General features: G+C 49.8%; 1 protein-coding gene across 2 annotated transcripts in view; it reads left to right on the top strand.

Annotated features, from left to right (window-relative positions):
* The window catches only part of GPR137B (G protein-coupled receptor 137B), a 44,277-nt gene that overhangs the window by 16,665 nt on the left and 7,976 nt on the right, over positions 1-19,636 (top strand). Inside the window, exons 2-5 of one of the 2 annotated variants that reach the window (XM_045861055.1) lie at positions 3,856-3,905; positions 7,440-7,662; positions 9,618-9,767; positions 12,776-12,904. In XM_045861055.1, the coding sequence (XP_045717011.1) occupies positions 3,856-3,905; positions 7,440-7,662; positions 9,618-9,767; positions 12,776-12,904 (552 nt within the window). The remainder of the gene's footprint in view (positions 1-3,855; positions 3,906-7,439; positions 7,663-9,617; positions 9,768-12,775; positions 12,905-19,636) is intronic. The other variant, XM_045861065.1, reaches the window with a different exon arrangement.

Below are 19,636 nucleotides of genomic sequence, written 5' to 3'. Positions count from 1 at the left end.
AGCACGGTAAACTGAGTTCATGATCATTCTCTTTCCAGCCGAGTCCCTGCCGGGGCCAGTGGGAGCCGGCGCAGACGGCAGCAGGTGGGCAGGCCGATGAGAGGTCCCAGCCTCGGCCCAGGAGGTTAAGCTGCAGTTCTGGGCCCTCGTCAGAGGACCTTTGTTAGTGAAGTGTCTTGGAGCACAGATGGGGGTGGGGTGGGGTGGGCAGGCGAGTTTGGATTTTTTTAAACACTTGGTTCAGACATTTATGCCCTTAAATTAGGGAGGACAAAAATTGTACTGTAATTAATATATGCATACACATATATATGTATATTGGTGTATACCTCAGTTTAATATGCCGGGAACTTAAATACAACTTCAAGGAACTTTAATGATTAGCTTGAAGGATAAACGAAGTGTTTCCAAGCACAGCGTGAACACGCCCAGTTGGATTCAAAGCATACAGTTGCCAGAAATGACCGAGAGTGGACAGAACTTTTACAAATCACGGTCAAGGCTTGTTTTCAGGTCGTCACCTTTGCTTTCAGCCTAGAGAGGATAGAATGATGATTGGCTGCCTGGTTGTTCCTTTACCGGTGACAGCTGTCTTCCTCTGGGCAGGCAGGGATGTCATGGTGATCTGAGTTGGAGTTTTGTGGGGCTTCCCCATCTTTTATTGCACAGGTCATTCTACGGGGTGGGGCTGTGGGTCCTTTTTGGGGTCGCCAACCCTGTGGACCCCTCATGCTTGATTGGAACTCATGTTCATGGGGGTGAACACTCGGCATCATTTGGAAGTTGTCATCGCTTCTCACTTGTTGTGGTTATTTTATTATTATTGTGATTGTCACTACTATTAGGGCTGCAGGGAGCGTTCCATTTGTGCTTAGTGCCCCAGGGCAGTGTTCCCCAGTCTGGGTTCCCAGAAACACTCACTCCTGGGAAGACCTGCAGTGGCCGAATCCGTTTGGAAACTGCTGTAGCCCCGTGTTTCTCTTGAAGGTTCACGCCACACGAGCCTTGCAAAGGCTCTGGAAGTCGCTGCTGGGAAGAAAACCTGTTTGGCCATGCAGCTCTCCGTAGGCTTGATCGCAACACTTATTTCCAGTAACATTTAAAGTTCTCATTTCTGTGGGCGCACTGTGAGAAGCCCTGCCTCCGAATGATCTCTTGCAAGTGGAATTTTTGAGGCAAAGGGTCTGACTGGTTACAGGGCCGGAGTACTGGACCAAGTATTGGACAGTCCTGGCTGGAACCTCTGTCCTTTGCAGTGTTCTGGGAGGGTGCTCTAGGGTGCAGGCTGTCCATAGAGGTCGTGATGCTGCACTTGACCCCGTTCAGCCCACCCGGCACCAAACCGGTAGATGGAGCTGCAGGGGTGGGGCTGTGGGAAGTCCAGCAGCGTCTTCCTTTGTGTATAAAGGAAGGTGGTTGGGGAGGAGGGCTACACTCCCACTTGGGAGTGTCACCTACATTCACAGCTCTTGGCTAGCTGGGTATGTCATCCTGCGGGTTCCACATCCCGGAGACCCAGCACTGGCCGAGTGGTGGGCGTGAGCTGGGAGCCGAGTAGCCTTAAGCCGACCCTGATACAATCACACACTCATGCTGACCTCCGGTGACCAGGAGCTGCCTGGGCCAGCCGGGGCAGCGTGTGGCCGAGAAGGGCTGACGTCACCACGAGGCTGAGTCTGCAACCTACAGATCAGCTCCGTGAGCTCCCACGCGCCAAGCCTGGAGCCTGTGGGTCGGCCTCTGTTGGTGCTTCCTCTGTGCACGTCTCACCCCTCACTGCGACTGTGAGCCCGAGGAAGGCAGAGCTGGTCATGTTTTTCTTTGGTTCCTGACAGCACCTTGCCCAGAGCTGAGTCCGTGGGCGGGGGATGCTGTGGGTGGTGGCAGGGCTGCTGGGATAGGCAGTGGCGCGTGAGAGTGACTTGTGGGTAAGTGACCTGAGTGAGTCCCCCTAAGTGTGGCAGAATATTAAACAATAGTTGCATATTTCCTTGACACGGCCAAACACTTTTAAAAATCCTGTAGTTTCTTCTGCTTTGATGCCTGCGAAGACTTCTCTTGGCTGCTGAAAGCGATATCCCCAAGCACCAATCAGAAGGAGGGCACATCTGTGAGAACTTTGTCTGCGGTGCATGAGTCGGTATTAAATTTGTAACAGCACCTCGGAGTCACGTGCGCGTCTGCTCCTTGGTCTTGAGAGACTTGGGAGGTGGTGGGAGCAGCCTGGCCCCGCCCCCACCACAGGGGCTGTCAGGCAAAGCTGCCTCACGACTCCTGTAAAGTAAGGGCCCTGAATTCCTGTCATCCGTTCGTCTTACTGGATATTTTCATTTATTTATGGTGCCACCCCTGCCTCCTACCTGCTTCCCAGAAGGACTTAGGACAAAGATAAAACTCATGTCCAAGTTTGGAATGCTCCCTGGGAAGCTCTGAAAATGATTTTTTTGAAAGGGGAGGTGGATGTGCTTGTTGTAAGCTCTGTAGGAAGCTGTGGTCGCCTGCCCCAGGCAGGGATTCTGTGGGTCCTCCCTGGCGGCACCTGACTGTGTGTGTGCTCGGGTGGGCTGCCCAGGCCCCTCGAGCTCCTTGTCTGTTGTCAGCCCCATCCTGCCTCTGGCGGTATCGTCTTGCACAGTGTGCTCTGGGAATTGGCCTGTAGGGTTAGGCAGAGGGTCCCTACCCCAGTGGCTACTGCACCAGCAGTTCTGGCTGGACACTTGGGATCCACTGGGTGATTTCTGGGGTTACTTTCCAGGATCCCTGGAGGAAACAGATTTCTCACTGCTTCCTCCTCAGACAAGGAGGCAACAATATCTGACCCCCGTGTGCCCCTAGAGTCCCAGAGCGGCTGTCCTCTCCTCAGCTCCCTCCAGAACCAGGCTGCTGCTCCCCGCCCTGTTTCTCATTGTCCTTCACTTCCTATGACTGGGGAAATGCCCCCTCAGGCAACGTCTTTCTCCCCTTCGATATCTGCAGGCTGAGCAGATCCTGAGGAGTTTTAAGAGAGCTAAGCAGAGGGGAGGGCTCATGGCTGAGGGCCTGTGAGGGGTCAGCGGCCAGGAAGGCTGCAGCCAGCCGAGGTCCTGTTTAGGAACTCCACACAGAAGGCTTTGCTAGAAGATTCTCACCAGATCTTGTCTGAGAAAGCGTCCCATTCTCTGTCCTTCCAAACCTTTCTCTGCTTCTCCCAGTGCCTCCCCACTCCCCACCGACCAGGACCCAGGATGGCAAATGCCTGAGCCCGTGCCCAGCCACTCTGCTGCCCCCAGCCCCAGCCCCCAGCCAGCCCTCTGCCCCGTGACCACCTGGGTAGACCAGCCCAGTCGGCTGGAGCCAGAGCCGACATCTGCCTGTGGTCCCCTCTCTGCCTTCTCAAGCCTGCACCCGTGGGCACATTCGAGGGTGCAGCCTGCTGAAGATCTGGAGGACTTGCAGCACACAGCGTTTCTCCTACAGACCACTGTCCCGTGTGACATGTCTGTGGCCCAGGGCAGTTTGCGTGTGCAGCGAAGCTGGAGGCCCGGGGACGTGGTCACTCAGCCAAACTGGGTTGATTTGGTGCCAGGGAAACTCCCAGTAACTCAGGAGGAGGGCATGGGGTTTATCTCTAGGACAAGTACGGATTCACATGTAAACCATAAAGTCATAGAAGACCTTTCCTTTTTTTTTTAACATTGTGACAATTTTATCTACCTTTATTTTAAAATGGTATGCACTGCCTGAAAAGCATTTAGCTTAGCAAACTTCCTCATCCAGCGCCCAGGGAGGGGGGAGGGGAGTGCCCTGAGCGTGATGTGGGTGCCTCGGGGTCAGCCTCTTGCGTCCCCACCCCACTGTGTTTCTCTGTCATTGCAGGTGATTTTCAAAGCCAAGTCGAAATATTCTCCAGAATTACTCAAATACCGGTAAGTACCGGGGTGTTCTCCTGAGAAAGCAGGGAAAAGGCTCACACGTGAGCTGTCCCCCACAGGTGACAGGTGGCTGAACTTTCTGGGTCTCACAGCACGTCCACCTGTTTTGGGAACGAGAGGCCGGTGCCTTTCGGAGCCCAGGAGGAAGGGGAGGGGGGGTAAGCCCAAAGCCCATGTGGGCCCCGAGCACGTGGGAGGTACTGGGGTGCAGGCCTCAGCGGCAGGCAGAGGATCCCTGATGCCTGAGGGGCCTGGCATCCCTCCTGTCTTCTCCCCCCCACCCTCCTGCGGTGCAGCTGTGGAGGAGCCTGCCCCCTGCCTTCCACCTGGTGGCCCGACACGGCGAGTGGCCACCACCCGCCAGTGGGCTCTGTTCTCCAGAGCTGCAGGGCCTGGGTACAGCAGGCAGCTGTCACCCCAGCACCAGGCACCATCCAGCAGACACAGTTTTGACCATTAGGCACTCAGCTGGGTACCCTGAGGCAGGGCGGTAGGCTGGGTCTTGGGGGGGAGGGTGGCAAACACTGAGGGTAGAGATGTCCTGAACAGCGGAGAAAGTCGCAGAATCAGGCCAAGTGCTGTCAGTGACGTGTCAGGTGTGTGGGCATTTTGCTGTGGCCTCTGGGGACTGGGGGCATTATGGGAACGTGGTGGAGGAAGTGAGGCCTGTGCGGAGATGAACGGGAGGGGCTTGCAGTCCAGAAGGGAAGGCCTGTGTCCCGGGTGTGTGCAGAGGGCTGTGCGAGGAGAGCGCTGCGGCTCTTCCCAGGTGTGCAGAGTGCTCCGTGACACCACCCCGCCACCGGGAGAGAACCGGGGGCTGAGAGAGGTCAGACTTCGGCAGAGGGGAGGGGAGGCTGGGTGTCTGGGGACGCGAGTCGGGTGCAGCACGAGGGACGGGGTCCTGATGTCCCTGCCCGGGAGACCCGCACACCGAGGGCAAACGTTTCAGGAAAGGCCACTGTAGCCACTTACCTCCTTGAATCAGAATGAAAATGTTCTTATTTTGTTACTTTAAAAATATGCCAAAAGGCATATACATTATATTTTATTTAGATATAAGGTCTGTCCAGAAGGTTTCTGGGCATGTAATATGAAAAACAGAGACATTTATTGAAGAAAATAGAAGACACAAGAAACATTGTACACAGGACAGTGACACCTCAGTCCCCTTCAGAGCAGGCACCTTGGCTCCTCAGACAGTTCTCCCAGTTGCCATCAGCTGCCCTGTCATATTTTCCTGAATCTCATCAACAGTCTGAAATCTCTTCCCTCTCAAAGGTGATTGTAGTTTTAGGAAAAGCCAGAAGTGGCAGGGCCCCAAATCTGGGCTACTGGGGGGCTGAGTCACCTGGGTGATTTGATTTTTGGCCAAAAAACTCTGCATGAGATGTTATATATGAGCGGGCACATTGTCATGGTGAAGCTGCCAATCACCAGTTGCCCACAGCTGTGGCCTTCTGAATCATCTGAATAGTTTCCGTGGAGGAATGTTCAAGCTTAATGCAAAATTTGATGCAGATTCATTGCATCAGACTCACTCAGTCATTTTGAATGTGACGGCCACACAGTGCACATGCTCACTCAGTAACATCTATCGTCCCCACTGACTAGTACAGTGCAGTCGTCATTGTTCACACATGAGCATTCCAGTCCGCTCTCCCTGGCTGCCCGGTTACATCACCGTCCCTGTGGCACCACTGGGCCCCGGCCCGCCCGCACTGTTCTCACCTCCTTCAGTGGCATTGCCTGCCCAGGTCTCGCCGGTCACATTCCCTTCTCAGCTCTGGGCCATAGCCTCCCGACTAGAGTCCTGTCATCCTGTCCCACTCCACTGTCCCTCTGCGTACCCACCTGTGGGCCGCCAGCTCCTGCAGCTTCTCTCCCACCCCGTCTGCCCCTGCAGGCCGTCTAGCCCCAGCAGGGCTGCGGAGGGAAGAGCCTCCATCTTGTCTCCACCTTGGAGGATGCAGCTGCTCCAGTTCAGGTTGTTTCCCCCAAAGGGCCAGACCTGTAGCAGCTGTAGGAAAGGAGAGGGACCTGCCTCACGCTTCCGATGCAGGTGCAAATCTTCACCAGGAGTCGAGTATTTCTTGAGCTCCTGCTGGCGCAGGGGGACAGCACTGAAAGAGCCAAACGTGTATCTCCCTGGAGCTTACCACCTAGACGGGAGGCGCGTGGGTCAGACCATCCGAGTGCTTCTGAGTCAGCGGGGCTCTGTCTGTAGAGTTAAAGCACAGGGACCAGGAAGGCGCAGGCAGAGGTGAGCCTGTGTGCATGTGTGTGCATGCGTGTGCATGCATGTACCTGTAAGGGGTCAGGAGGCAGGGAAGGCTTCTCGGAAGAAGCGATCTTCGAGCTACAATCTAAAGGATGAGGAATAAGGCTGAAAAAGTTCCTTTGGTAGAATGTTTGTTCTGAAAAATCAGGTGAGGGACTTTGCTAGTGGACAGGAAACTATTATTGCATTCAAGTTAGCTGGGGGGCCGTGGGGTTGATTCCACGGCCCTGCCACCCGCGAGCAGGAAATAAAACCGCAGCTGCTCCTGTCTCTTCTCTCTCTGTTTTTCTGTCCTTTCCTCTGTGACTGCCCCCTGCCCCCTCACACGGGTTCCTGTCACTGGTGTCTGAGCGGGGACTCGAACCCAGGCCTTCATGTCCTGGTCTGTGACGGCTTTGAAAACACCACCACTGTCTGGCTGCAAAACCACTTCTGGCTGATGGTCTTTTGCCTTTAGACTTGCGAAGGTTCAGCTGGAACCAGCCTGGTTTCGAGCCCAGCAGGCCTGTCTCTTCTTTGCGTGTCTGTTGACTGATGTCCACCCAGACGAAGCTCGAGGTGGACGGGCCGTGGGTTGCGGTATTAGCAGGTCTGAGACATCTTCATAGAGACCTTACACAGGTCACTGAGGAAGTGTGTGTGGCTCTGAGAAGCTGTGAGTTCACAGTGGCCGGTGACCAGGATGGCCGGCAGCATCTGCCCTGGGCAAGCTGGTGCGAAGGCTCCCAGGTGCGAGTGAGTGCCCCCCGGCTCCCACGTCTTCAGTGACTTTTTAAAAATAAACATGACCTCAGTCCTCAAAGACAGCGTGCAGGGTGGGTGTTCCTGTGTTTTAGGTAGTTGGCACCAGGACTCACACGGGCTGACTTGGCCCAAGTCCCCGGAGCACAGGGTGGTGGCCGGCTCCCTGGAACCCGCTCTGTGGCCCAGCCTGCCCTCCGGACTCTGGGCGAGCACTTGGACGAGGTGAGCGGGTGTTCACGCCCTGTTCAGTCCTCAGTCCGCCCAGTGACGGGAAGTGAGGCCCCGAGAGCTGGCGTGCCTTCCTGAGGGCACAGTTGGTGGTTAACCTGTCATTTGAGTCCTGGACCAGCCACCTCCACAGCCCACCTGTGGAGTGTTTGTTTGCGTCGGTGGATTCTGCCTCTAGCCGTTCACCAAAAACATGTCAGTGTTCTTCTAGATGGACCCAGACTGCGCAGCCAGCGTGCCTGCCGCGGTGCTCACACGTCTCTCGCCCCTTCCAGGTTACCTCTCTACCTGGCCTCACTCCTCATCAGCCTCGTGTTCCTCCTGGTGAATCTTACCTGTGCCGTGCTGGTGAAGACGGGCAGCTGGGAGAGGAAGGCCATCGTCTCCGTGCGCGTGGCCATCAACGACACGCTCTTCGTGCTGTGTGCCGTCTCGCTCTCTGTCTGCCTCTACAAAATCTCCAAGATGTCCTTGGCCAACATTTACTTGGAGTCCAAGGTAAGGTGGAGACGAGGCCAAGAGCCCTTCTCCATTTAGCGTGTTCTAAAAATAGTCTCCCGGTTTGCAAACAGACTCAGCAAACACCTTTCACAGCCAACCTGCAGATGATCAGGCACACCGCGGTGGCCAGAACCCAGCGGCACAGAGGTCACGGAACTTTGCTTGCAAGAAGCACTCTGTTTCAGTGGCTCGGTGTATCGGAGTGTGAGGAATTATTCCCTGGTTTATCATAATGGTGGTTTAACCACATTTTAAAGGACAAGTGGGGAGATAGTGCTAAAAATGTTGCCAGAAACACACAGCAGTGTTCTCTGGGTTCCAGGCACTTTCTGAGCACATGACGAATGTAACCTCAAGACTGTGAGAGTCCACCTTCTCTCCACTTCATGGATGAGGAAGCTGAGGCATGTGGGTCCCTAGGCCCCCCAGGGGTGCAGCTGCAGAGCCCCGCGTCGCCCGGCCGCCTGGCTGCAGGTCTGCCCTCCCCATTCCTGGGCCGCACCACAGTGCAGACTCGGGCGCAGGCTCCTGCCAATGGGCGGGGCCTCTGAGGGTCCCCATGGCCGTGGGAACTGCCCCTGGAGTCAGGATACCTCTGCTGTCGCTGACTGTTCAGGGAGGGAGCCAAACAAGCCCCATACAACCCAGGTGTTCTCTTTTCCTCCCCCAGGATGCAGGGGGGCTGACAGGCTGCCCAGGCTGGGGGCCCAGCACCCCGACCAGTCTGGCCCCTCTGTCGAGAGGCCCAGCGGAGTGTGGAGGGCAGGGAGCAGATGCTGGGCAGCAGAGGCTGGGTGCTCTTGGGCTGCAGGACCCCCGCCCCACGTCACTCGGCCTCTGGCTCGGTTTTTGCACGTGGAGAAGGGTTGAGTGGTCGCTGGTGCCTTAGCTCCTGGAATTCTGTGGCTGCGTGCCCTGGGCCGCACCCTGGGCTGCCGCCTCTGTGCTGGCCCGTCTGGCTGTGGGGCAGCTCTGACTTCCTCAGTGTCTTCAGTGACCCATCGGTTCAAACCTGTGCCTCTAGCTTCAAAATACAAAGCCTTAATCAGAGCCCTCTGTGAACTGGCTGAACTCTTGCAAAATCCTGGAAGTGAGTGTAGCAGACTAGTTTTCCATCTATACGTTTTGATGAGTTTTAAACTTGATTTTGCCTCAACTTTCTCTGTTATTTATATTGTCTCCCACATAGGGACCATCCATAGCTTTTAAAAACAGGATTGTGGTCTTAAGAGGAGGGTTAAGTTTTAAATTGTCAGCTACCATTGGGGTCACTTCCATGGCAAACAAGCTAACAAACCTCTACTGTCAGCATCGAATAGCTTGGATTGAGTTAGTGACTTCCAGATGCAAAACTCAGATGCAAATTTCAGTTTTCTTTAACTGTCCGTTTCTAGCTGGGGGTCCTCTAACAGACCTTGGAAATGGACAGCTTCATAATCTGGGTCACGGTCACTGATTCCCACCTACTCCAAGCCCAGAGTCCGTCGGGACCCCATCCTCCCAGCCTGGAAGATGCTGGGTTTTGAGGAAGCACTCGCTGCTCAGAGCTGCGGGCGTCTGCTTGGCTCTCTCCAGGCTGCCGTCCCCCCCCGAGCCTGTTTGGTTGTCCCCAGACCAGAGGCGGGTGCTGGACTCACGGCTCCTCTTGGAGCTGCGTGGTGGCCCTTGGCGATTTCACCAAGAAGCAGTATGACCTTCTTGTTCTTACAAGCCCGGGCCTCAGGGAAATGGCCCATGTTTTAAGCCTGTTCCAGGAACCTCCTAATCAAAGCCTAGGCTTTGAAGCTTCTCTGTGCAGATACTCTGAGATTTCAGAAGGGCCTCGGGGTGTGGGGTCTGAGGCCTGGGGGTGAGGGTCCTGATGGGGATGGGGGGTGGGCACAGGGTGTTCTGGGAGGAGGCCGGTATTCACACCAGAGCGAGCGTGCCCCTCACGGCTCCCACTCTTCCAGGGCTCCTCCGTGTGTCAGGTGACCGCCGTCGGGGTGACCGTCATCCTGCTGTACACCTCCCGAGCCTGCTACAACCTGTTCACCCTGTCCTTCTCTCAGAGCAAGAACGTCCACTCCTTTGATTACGACTGGTACAATGTGTCAGACCAGGTCAGTGGGCGCACGAGGCGTCACTGGGAGGCCCCTCTTTGCTTTGCGGCACCCAGGGTGGCAGAGAGTTTGAAGTTCTTTGCTGTTAAAGAGCTGGGTCACCTTGAGGGTCACTCACCTGTGAGGTATCTGCCTCCTTGTCTGTGAAACAGGATCACAGCACCTGCTGCTGCAGCACAACTGGGACACACATGTGCGTGCACACGTGCAAGTGTGCACACACACACACCCTTTCTCCTTTGCACCTTCTGGGGGCTCCTGTCAAGCTGCTTAAACATTTTTAAGTGCTTCCATATAAATGTAAATGATCTTACTGAAGGGTGAAATTCGCACAGATAAAACATTATATTTAGGTTTCAGAACGTAGACGAAACTACAAAGTTATGAGAATCTTTTTTTTTGATGGAGTGGGAACACTAACGGATTTGAGAAAGTCTAGTGGAAAGTGCTGGAGGACATGAAAGTGTTATTAGCAAAAGCTCATTTTACCCGTGGTCTCAATGGGATGCTCTCTCCCTCCTTAACATATTCAGAAGGTCATAAATTATAAAGCAAAGGTACAGAGGCAGTGAAATATTAACTGGCAACCATGTTCACAGAAGCTCAGAATACAAAGGAATGAGAGGGGGCTGGCGTTCTCTCACTTGACAAACACCGATTTCCCCTCTCCGGTCCTGGACGGTCCTGGACGGAGTGTGGGGGTGGGGAAGTGAGCGGACTCCCTCCCTGCAGAGAGCTGATGTCCCCAAGGAGGGGACACACAGAAATGCCATTACCATAAGGAAATAGAACTTGCAGAAGAGAGTCTGTTGGATTGTGTTGCAAAGGCTCCTTCGCTTTCCCTGGAAAAACATCGAATACCCCACTGCATATACATCCACTTCTGAAATCCCCAGCAGCGCTCAGAACCTGGGCTGGATCAGGGTTGTGGGGGAAAGGGGGAAATGACCGTGATGAGTTAAACCTGTGAGGACAAGCTGTCTTCTGAAGAGGCCCAGCCAGGTGTTATAATTAGAAAGGATTAAAACGGCAATGCAACCCCCCTCCCCCCGCCAGACCAACAACACATGCAGGAGGTTGGGCAAGGCACTGCGGAAGGTGTGCCTCGTGTTGAGAGTATCACATATATAGCAATATAAACTTTAAACAGGATACTAATAATACAGAAAGGATTGTTATGGTAGTAAAATATAAAATTGACTTTGTTAACAACTTATTGGCCGTAGCGCAGTGGCATTACTGCACAGATGGCACCAACGTCCCCTCCAGAACTTTCTCACCTTCCCAAACTGAAACTCTCAACCAATTACAGAACAGATGGGGTTTTAACAAAATAATTATTTCAATTTTTATTTCAAGTGAGAGCTTTTTTTTTTAAATTTATTTTTAGAGAGGGAAGGGAGGGGGAAGAGAGAGAGAGAGAAACATCAATGTGCAGTTGCTGGGGGCCAAGGCCTGCAACCCAGGCATGTGCCCTGACTGGGAATCGAACCTGCAATGCCTGTTCGCAGCCCACGCTCAATCCACTGAGCTACGCCAGCCAGGGCTCAAGTGAGAGCTTATAACAGATTTAAAATAGGGTTACCATTTCTAAACTTGTGTTGTTTTCAGGGGACATTCACTCACAGACATCTAGACTGTGTGTGGCCGCCAGTGGAATCCGGTAGCAAGGCTGGGCCACAGTAGCACATGCCGTTTGGTGGAATGGCGTGTTGAGACGTGTCGCAGGTGGAATGTGAGATGCAGGTTTTCTGAAGAGCCCATGACTTGTTTTGGTTACTGTACTTAAATACGCTGTGACAGTGAAGGAAACAGACCCAGCTGAGGTGACTGGACCTGTATGGCGCGATCTTGGTGCACTGGTTTTGAAACGACGGCCTTTCTGGTCAAGCAGTCTAAACACCCCCTGCACTTCCCCTGCGTGCCTTCCGTCCACCTGCAGGGACAGAAGTGTCCACTGAGGCTGCTCAGCCACCTCTCTGGTCCCAAAGCCTGATGTCCTGGACACTGAGAACTCTTTTCTAGAGGATCTCACCTGCACTGAGCTCTAATGAGTAAAAAATAGGACAAAGCTACTGTAAACAGTTTACACCCTGGCACGTGTATCCTAGGGTGAGAAGTAGCGTGACTATTACATATTCCCTTAAGAATTTGGCAGAAGGCGACACATTCTCATTATTCAGCTGGTGAAGAAAAGACAGTCAGTTTTAGTTGGGACTTGATGTGGACGGAAGGAAGAATTTGGAAGGGGAAGTAATAAAACACCAGAGAGCTGGCAATTTGGAAAGAGGAGGACATGTGGTCAGAACCATTAGTAATGGGTTGGCCAAAGTGTGTTTGGTTTTTTCTTTACTAAGGTGGCTCTGGTAGCGCTTAGGTGTCTTTAACTTCATTGAAAACAATTTTGTTAGATTGCATTGTGTCAGCTGTCATGACAGTGTATGTTTAAAAAAATTTAATCAGAATTGGTGAATTTTTGTGTAGTCATTTTAATATTAAATATTGAAGAAAATACGCAACATTTTTCGGCATATTATGCTTTATTATTTTGAGAAAGCTAAAAATGCAACTGGAATGCAAAAAGAGATTTGTGCAGTGTATGCAGATGGTGCTGTGACCAATCGAATGTGTCAAAAGTGGTTTGTGAAGTTTCATGCTGGAGATTTCTCACTGGACGATGCTCCACGGTCGGGCAGACCAGTTGAAGTTGATAGTGATCAAATGGAGACATTAACTGAGAACAATCAACATTCTACCACGTGGGAGACAGCCAACACATTCAAAATACCCAAATCAAGAAGTTGTTGATGAAAATGAAAAATGTGTCTTATTTTACAGAAAAAACTAAATGGACTTTTTGGCCAACCCTGTGTCACCTGGCTTCAGCCTGCACGTTTTAGGGGAATGGATTGCACCGGATCAGAGGTGCTATCTGTTTGCGGTAGGAGGAACAAGTCCAGCGAGTCCCTCTGCCCTCGGCCCTGACCCTGCCGCCTGTCTCCCCACAGGCGGACCTGAAGAACCAGCTGGGAGACGCCGGCTACGTCGTGTTCGGAGTCGTCCTTTTCGTGTGGGAGCTCCTGCCCACCACCTTAGTCGTCTACTTCTTCCGCGTTAGGAATCCTGCAAGGGACCTTGTGAGTCAACTGTTTTATATTTGCAGAGGATACCACCTAATTCTAATCACAAACATACCGTTGGAATTTTTTTCTTAGATTCTTCGTTTGAGAGCCTCTTCCATCCTGTTGTGATAGAAAAGGTTCCCTTATTTAATTGAAACTGTTATCCCTCTTGATTCTCTTTTGAGGGAAATGTGTTTTACAGTGTAGTTTCATTTTTACAAGAGAAATGAAAGTGAGTTGCATCTCAGGGCCCAAAGAGAGTGATTAACTACTTTTCCTGATGCAACAACAGCCTCACTAGTATTTCAGCCTTGACTTGCCAGGAACTGAATCTATAAGCTTCTATTTTAGCAAAGGAAAGTGGGAAATTCAGTTCTTTATTCCTACCTTATGCTGAATGAGGTGATAGGGAATTAAAATACATTGTGGGGAAAAAAGGACTACTAAAGCCACTCCCCCTAATATGATCATGTTTCTACTCACCAACTTTACATAAACGTGTTTATGAGGGCAGACAGAAAATGCAAAACCCGGCTGTGAGGATGCCCATGAAGCTCTGCTCCGTAAATGATTCCAGCCAGACTAACTAGCGGTAGAATTTTGAAACACTGGTGTATGAAACCCATGGGAAAGTATAACAAAATGTAATTTTTTTCCAATGTGAGCAAAATGTGAATGGTAAAGAAAGCTAATATATAATAGCCAGTCTGTGGTACTTTGTTTTGTGTTTTTCTTACTCATCTCTGGATAGTCACTAATGAGCCCGGAATAGAAGATCAGTGAGACTAGAGTGGGCAGGTGGTGGACCTTGAGAGACAATGGGCCCCTCTTTGAACATTTGGTAAAATTCACCTGTGAAGCCATGTGGTCCAGGGCAACATTTTCTAGATCTCAAGACCTATTCCCACCCTTTCATTTTCAATTATCTGACCTTGATGTGCTTTGGGAACACTCAGAGGCTTCTGTCCAGTCAGACCCTAAACACTTCCTCTTTGGATTGGTAGATTGCTCTGGGCAGTGTGGACGTTTTGATGGTGTTAATGTTTCCTGTCCATTGGCATGGTATATGCTTCCATTTATTTCAATTTCTTTCTTCATTGTGTTACAGTTTTCTGAGTACAGGTTTTTGGTTAACTATATTGCTAGGTACTTTATGTTTTTGATGTAATTATAAAGGGCATTGCTTTCTTAATTTCTCTTTCTGATAGTTTATTATTGGTATATAAAAATGCAACCTACATCTGAATATGAATTTTGCATCCTGCTACTTTGATGAACTTATCAGTTCTGGAGTTTTTGGTGGAATCTTTAGGGTTCTCTCTATATAGTATCATGTCATCTTCAAATACTGACAGTTTTACTTCTTCCTTTCCAGTTTTCATGCCTTTTGTTTCTTTTTTTTTTTTTCTTTGTCTGATTGCTGTGGCTAGGATTCCCAGTACTATGTTGAATAAGAGAGGTGAAAGGGGACATCCCTGTCTTATTCCTGATCTCGGGAAAAACACTTTCAGCTTTTTCCCATTGAATATGATGTTGGCTGTGGGTTTGTCATATATGGCCTTTATTATGTTGGGTTATGATCCCTCTAGTCCCACTTTGCTGAGAGTTTTTATCATAAATGGATGTGGGATTTTGTCAAATGATTTTTTTATCTATTGAGATGATCATGTGGTTTACCGTATTTTGCCGTGTATAAGGTGCACTTTTTTTGTCCAAATTTTTGAGGGAAAAATAAGGATGTTCATTATACGTGGGTAGTACTAATTCTGTATTTATAGAAATATTTTTAATTCTTTTATTTGTACTCGTGTTGAAAGTGTAACTTGAGGAAGCAATGATGATATCCGTATGCAAAATAATACCCTGGAATACGATCATCGGTTTTGTTTCTAAGTAGAAATAAATAATTGAAATAAAAAATTAAAACGAAGGATTTTTTTCCTGAAAGTTTGGGCCAAAAATGTGGGTGGGTGTGCACTATACACAGAAGCACATTAAACATGGCAAAATATGGTATATGCTTCCTTTCTGTTTATGTTGTGATCATGTTAATTGACTTGCAAAGAGTGTAGCCACCTTGCATCCCAGGAATAAATTCCACTTGATCATGGTGTATGATCTTTATAATGTATTGCTGGACTCATTTTGATGATATTTTGCTGAGGATTTTTGCATATCTGTTCATCAGGGATATGGGCCTACAATTTTCTTTCTTCATAACGTCCCTGTCTGGTTTTGGTATCAGGGTGATGGTGGCCTCTTAAAATGAGCCTGGGAGCCTTCCCTCCTCTTGAATTTTTTGGAATAGTTTGAGAGGATAGGTATTAATTCTTCTTTGAATGTTTGGTAAAATTCATCTGTGAAGCCATTTGGTCCAGGACTTTTGTTTATTGGGAGTTTTTGATTACTGCTTCAGTTTCGTTAGCAGTTATGTCTGTTCAGATTTTGTTTTCTTTCTGATTCAGCCTTGGAAGATTTTATCTTTCTAGGAATTTATCCAGGTTGTTTATTTTGTTGCCATATAATTGTTATAGTATTTTCTGACAATCCTTTCTGTTTCTGTGATGTCGGTTGTCACTTCTCTTCCATTTCATTGTTCCATTTCCTCCTTTCTGGAGTTGTGTGCTGTTCTTTGATGTAGGGCATGTCTTCTTGTCTGTTCATTTTGGCTGACGGTGTTTGTTTCTGTGTATCAGGCAGATCTACCTCGCTTTCTGTTCTTGAAAGAGTGGCCTTGTATAGAAGGTATCCTGTGGGGCCCAGGGCCACAGTACCCCCGGTCACCTGACCCGGGTGCTCTAGGGGTGTTTCCTGTGTGGATGTGTGTGTGTCCTCCTGCTGTAGTCGGGCCTCATAGATGCTGGCCCATCGGGAATGGTGTTGACCCTCAGGCATGGTGTTGACCCTCAGGCAGCATGACTGAAGGCTGCCTGTGACTGTTGGGGGGAGAATTATTGCTCAGGGGCTGATCCCATGGCCCGGATGTTGCTGTGGGAGGGGGCGCTGGTGCTAGCTGAGGCTGACCATCAGGTATGTTGGTTATGGAGTCACCTGGGTCAGGTCTGGTGTGGTCTGAAGCCTGTTGGGAGGGGCTCCATTGTGGAGTGGGGCCAGCTACCATTTGTGCTGGCCTTGGGGCTACTTGGTGGGGGTTATGATGCACACCAGGGCTGGCCGCCATTCGTGTGGGGTTTGTGGACCTTTGGGACAATCTTCAATATGAACTAAGACAGGTCACTGCTCTTTGGAGGGTCTGCAGCCACTGGGAGAAGCCCTGGCCAGGGGAGTGGGTGGGTGAAGGGACATCTCAGGGTGACTGGTGTTAGCAGGTTAATGGAGAACGACAGATTTTGCACCTGCTTGTCCTGGGTCAGCTGGGTGGGAGGAGAGCTCACAAAGGAACAGTGGTGCCTGCCAGCACTCTGTCCCCCAAGAGTTCCCCGCCCCCTGCCTATCCATCCCTTGCCCTTCTCCCTTTATGTCCCAGTCACCTCTCGAGCTGCTGCCCTATGCTGGAGTTGGGAGCCAGGAGTTAGTGTATGAGCCCACTGGGAGCGTCTGGCTCTCTCAGCCTTCTGTCTCCCAGACAGGATCCTGTCGGTCTTCAAAGCCAGATGTTATGGGCACCTCTTCCCAGCACAGGAGCCCCAGGTGGGGTGCCTGGTATAAAGCCTGGGCCCCTTACTCCCCTGAGGGAACCTCTGTAGCCGAGCATGTCTTCAGTTTATTAATCACCGTGTGTGGGTGGGACCATGTCTCTGACCCTCCTACCAGTCTTGACGTGGCTTCTTCTTAATATTCTTAGTTGTAGGACTTCTGATCCCTAGTCTTCAGGTGGCCCTCAGTAATGGTGGTTCTGTAGTTTTGTTTGGGGGTTACCAAGCCTCAGACCAGCACCGTTCCATGGCCTGTTAGGAACCGGGCTGCACAGCAGGTGGTGAGCTGTGAGTGAGCAAAGCTCCTGTTCCCCCTCCCAGCACCTGCTACAGTCTGTGGAAAAATTGTCACCCACAAAACCGGTGCAAAAAAGGTTGGGGACCACTGGTTTAGTTGTAATTTTGATGTGTTTTGATGAGAGGAGGTGAGGTCAGCATTTACCTACTTGACTCCACCTTGTTTTTACGTTCATTCTTAGATGGGGAAACTGAGGCTTGAGGTGGCCTGGCAAGTAGGAGACAGAGCCAGGATTTTAACCATGTCTGTCTGGCTCTGAAGTCCATGATTTTAATTATTGTGCTACCCTGTGGCTTTCCTTGGCATAGTAAGGTGTGGAGAAGAAACAAAATTCTTAACACAGTAAGTCCTCAGTTATGGTTTCCGGTAGCTTCTAGGACTTTAAGTGGAACGATGTATAATAAAGCCATTATAACCACTGGCTGCCCGACATAAACCAGAGACAAGCTCCTGTGGCCTCTCAGCAACGTTATAATGAAATGTCATTGCAGGACCTGCCGTACGCATGTCTCGATAATAACGCTGTTACTGTATGTCTGTAACTGCTTGGAGGAAAGTCAGTTGTCTGATATCCTTTTAGGGGAAATTTACAACTTAACTCATACTCATCACTTTTAAAAGGGCACACACGCCCTGGCTGGTGTAGCTCAGTGGATTGAGCGTGGGCTGCGAACCAAAGTGTCGCAGGTTCGATTCCCAGCCAGGGCACATGCCTGGGTTGCAGGCTATAACCCCCAGCAACCGCACATTGATGTTTCTCTCTCTCTCTCTATCTCCCTCCCTTCCCTCTCTAAAAATAAATAAAATCTTAAAAAAAAAAGGGCACACGCTACAGGTGTGCCTTTAGGGAAAAGACACCACAGGTGGGGCATTTCTGTAGAATGTGACTTACTGTTTGTGTCCATAATTCAGCGGGTACAAACCAGCCTCTACTTGATGTTGCACTCCAAGTGTGGCTGCCCACATCAGATTCCAAGGTGCTTGGTGTACAAGTCTCAGGCCCTGTCCTGGCCTCAGGTCAGAATCTCTGGGGTAGAGTTTCAGAATCTCTTTCCATAATTTTTTTTCGTATAAATAGTGTTGAGATATAATTCCCATACCATACAATTCACCCATTACATGTGTATGATCCAGTGATTTTTTTTGTATGTTCAGGTATGTGCAACCATAGCCGGTTTTTAGAACATTTTTATCACCTCACAAAGAAACCCTGTGCCCTTTATCTCTCACTTCCATCCCCTCCCCAGCCAACCCTCAATCTGCTGTCTATGGATTTCCCATTTGTGACTTTCATGAAAATGGGGTCATGTTGCATGTAGTTTTCTGCGACTGGCTTCTTTCACTTGGCATAATGTTTTCAGGGTTCATCTGTGATGTAGCATGTAGCAGGACCGCATTCCTTTTCATGGCTGAGTGATAAGGAATGGGTGAGTGATATTCCATTGTACTGATACACCGTCTCTCGTTAGCCCTTCATCCATTGATGGACACTTGGGTTGTTTCCATGTTTTGACTGTTGTGAATAATGGTGCTGTGAACATTCATGTACGAGTTTCTACCTAAACACATCTTCATTTCTCTTGGGAGTTCTCAGAGTACAATTGCTGAGAACTATGTTTTAACTCTTTGACAAGGTGCCAGACTCCTCCCCACAGAAGGTGCAATGCTTCACACTCAGCGGTAGTGTGTTCTGGGTCCTGCGCATCCTCTCCAGCACTTGTTACCTGACACTTTGCTGCTAGATGTCCCGATGGCCATTCAGGGCTATCTCATGTGGCTTTCCCTGATGACTAAAGATTTCACACACCTCTCCATGTGCTCATTGGCTTTCTCGGAGAAATGTCTCTTCAGGTCCTTTGCCCATTTTTAAATTGAGTTGTCTTTTTATTGAATTGTAAGAGTTCTTCACATATTTCAGATATGACTCCTTGTCTGGTATATGATTTGCAAATATTTTCTTCTATTCTGTGGGCTGTCATTTAAATTTCTTGATGGTGTCCTTCGAAGCACAAAAGTTTTTAATTTTGATGAAGTCCAACTTACTTGTTCTTTTGTTGCTCATGTTTTTTGTCTCACAGCTAAGAATTCTTTGCCAGATTCTAGGTCATAGAGATTTGCCCCTGTGTTTTCTTGTAAGAGTTTGATGGTTTTTACTCTTATATTAAGGTCTTTGGTCCATTTTGAGTTACTTTTTGTAAGAGGTAAGGGTCCAACTTCATTCTTTTGCATAGGTGTTCCTGAACTGCTACAAATAGTAAATTATAAGGTATCACACCTTGTGTAAGTTCTACTTTGCTTCCCACATTTGGTGGATTTGTCTTAGAGAAGCAGGGATTCACACATGGTTACCCTCCCATAACATCTTGGGTTCATTCTCTGTTGGTTAACTTTTAAATGGGCCACTGTGACACGTACACGCATGCCAGACAACTGCTGGTTTCTATGCCACACTTAGTTTGCCATATCATCTAGTCCTGACCTGCCTGCTTGGAACCAGTCATTTGAAATTCTTTGAGAGGTAAACTCAGCTTGGGAACAGAAACAGGATGGAATAATTAGAGAGGCAGGGTATGGAAGCCAATAAGAAACTTTTTCAGAATTATTTCACCTTCATTTCATTATTCTAAATTGTTGTAAATGCCTGCCCTATTTTACAGGTTTAGATCCAATGTGGGACTGTCTAGTCTGGCTGATTTGGGCATTGTCTGGTTTTTCATTAAGGGATCAATACTTGGATAATTCATTGTTGTCAGCAGAGCTCTGAAAGATTTTGTCCACACTGAGTAGAGATAG

This window comes from Phyllostomus hastatus, unplaced genomic scaffold, assembly GCF_019186645.2.
Source record: "Phyllostomus hastatus isolate PE091 unplaced genomic scaffold, TTU_PhHast_1.1 phas_contig_148, whole genome shotgun sequence".
Classification (NCBI taxonomy): Eukaryota; Metazoa; Chordata; class Mammalia; order Chiroptera; family Phyllostomidae; genus Phyllostomus; species Phyllostomus hastatus.
Note: the sequence above shows the minus strand (reverse complement) of the source record. Positions and strands in the feature narration are given on the sequence as shown.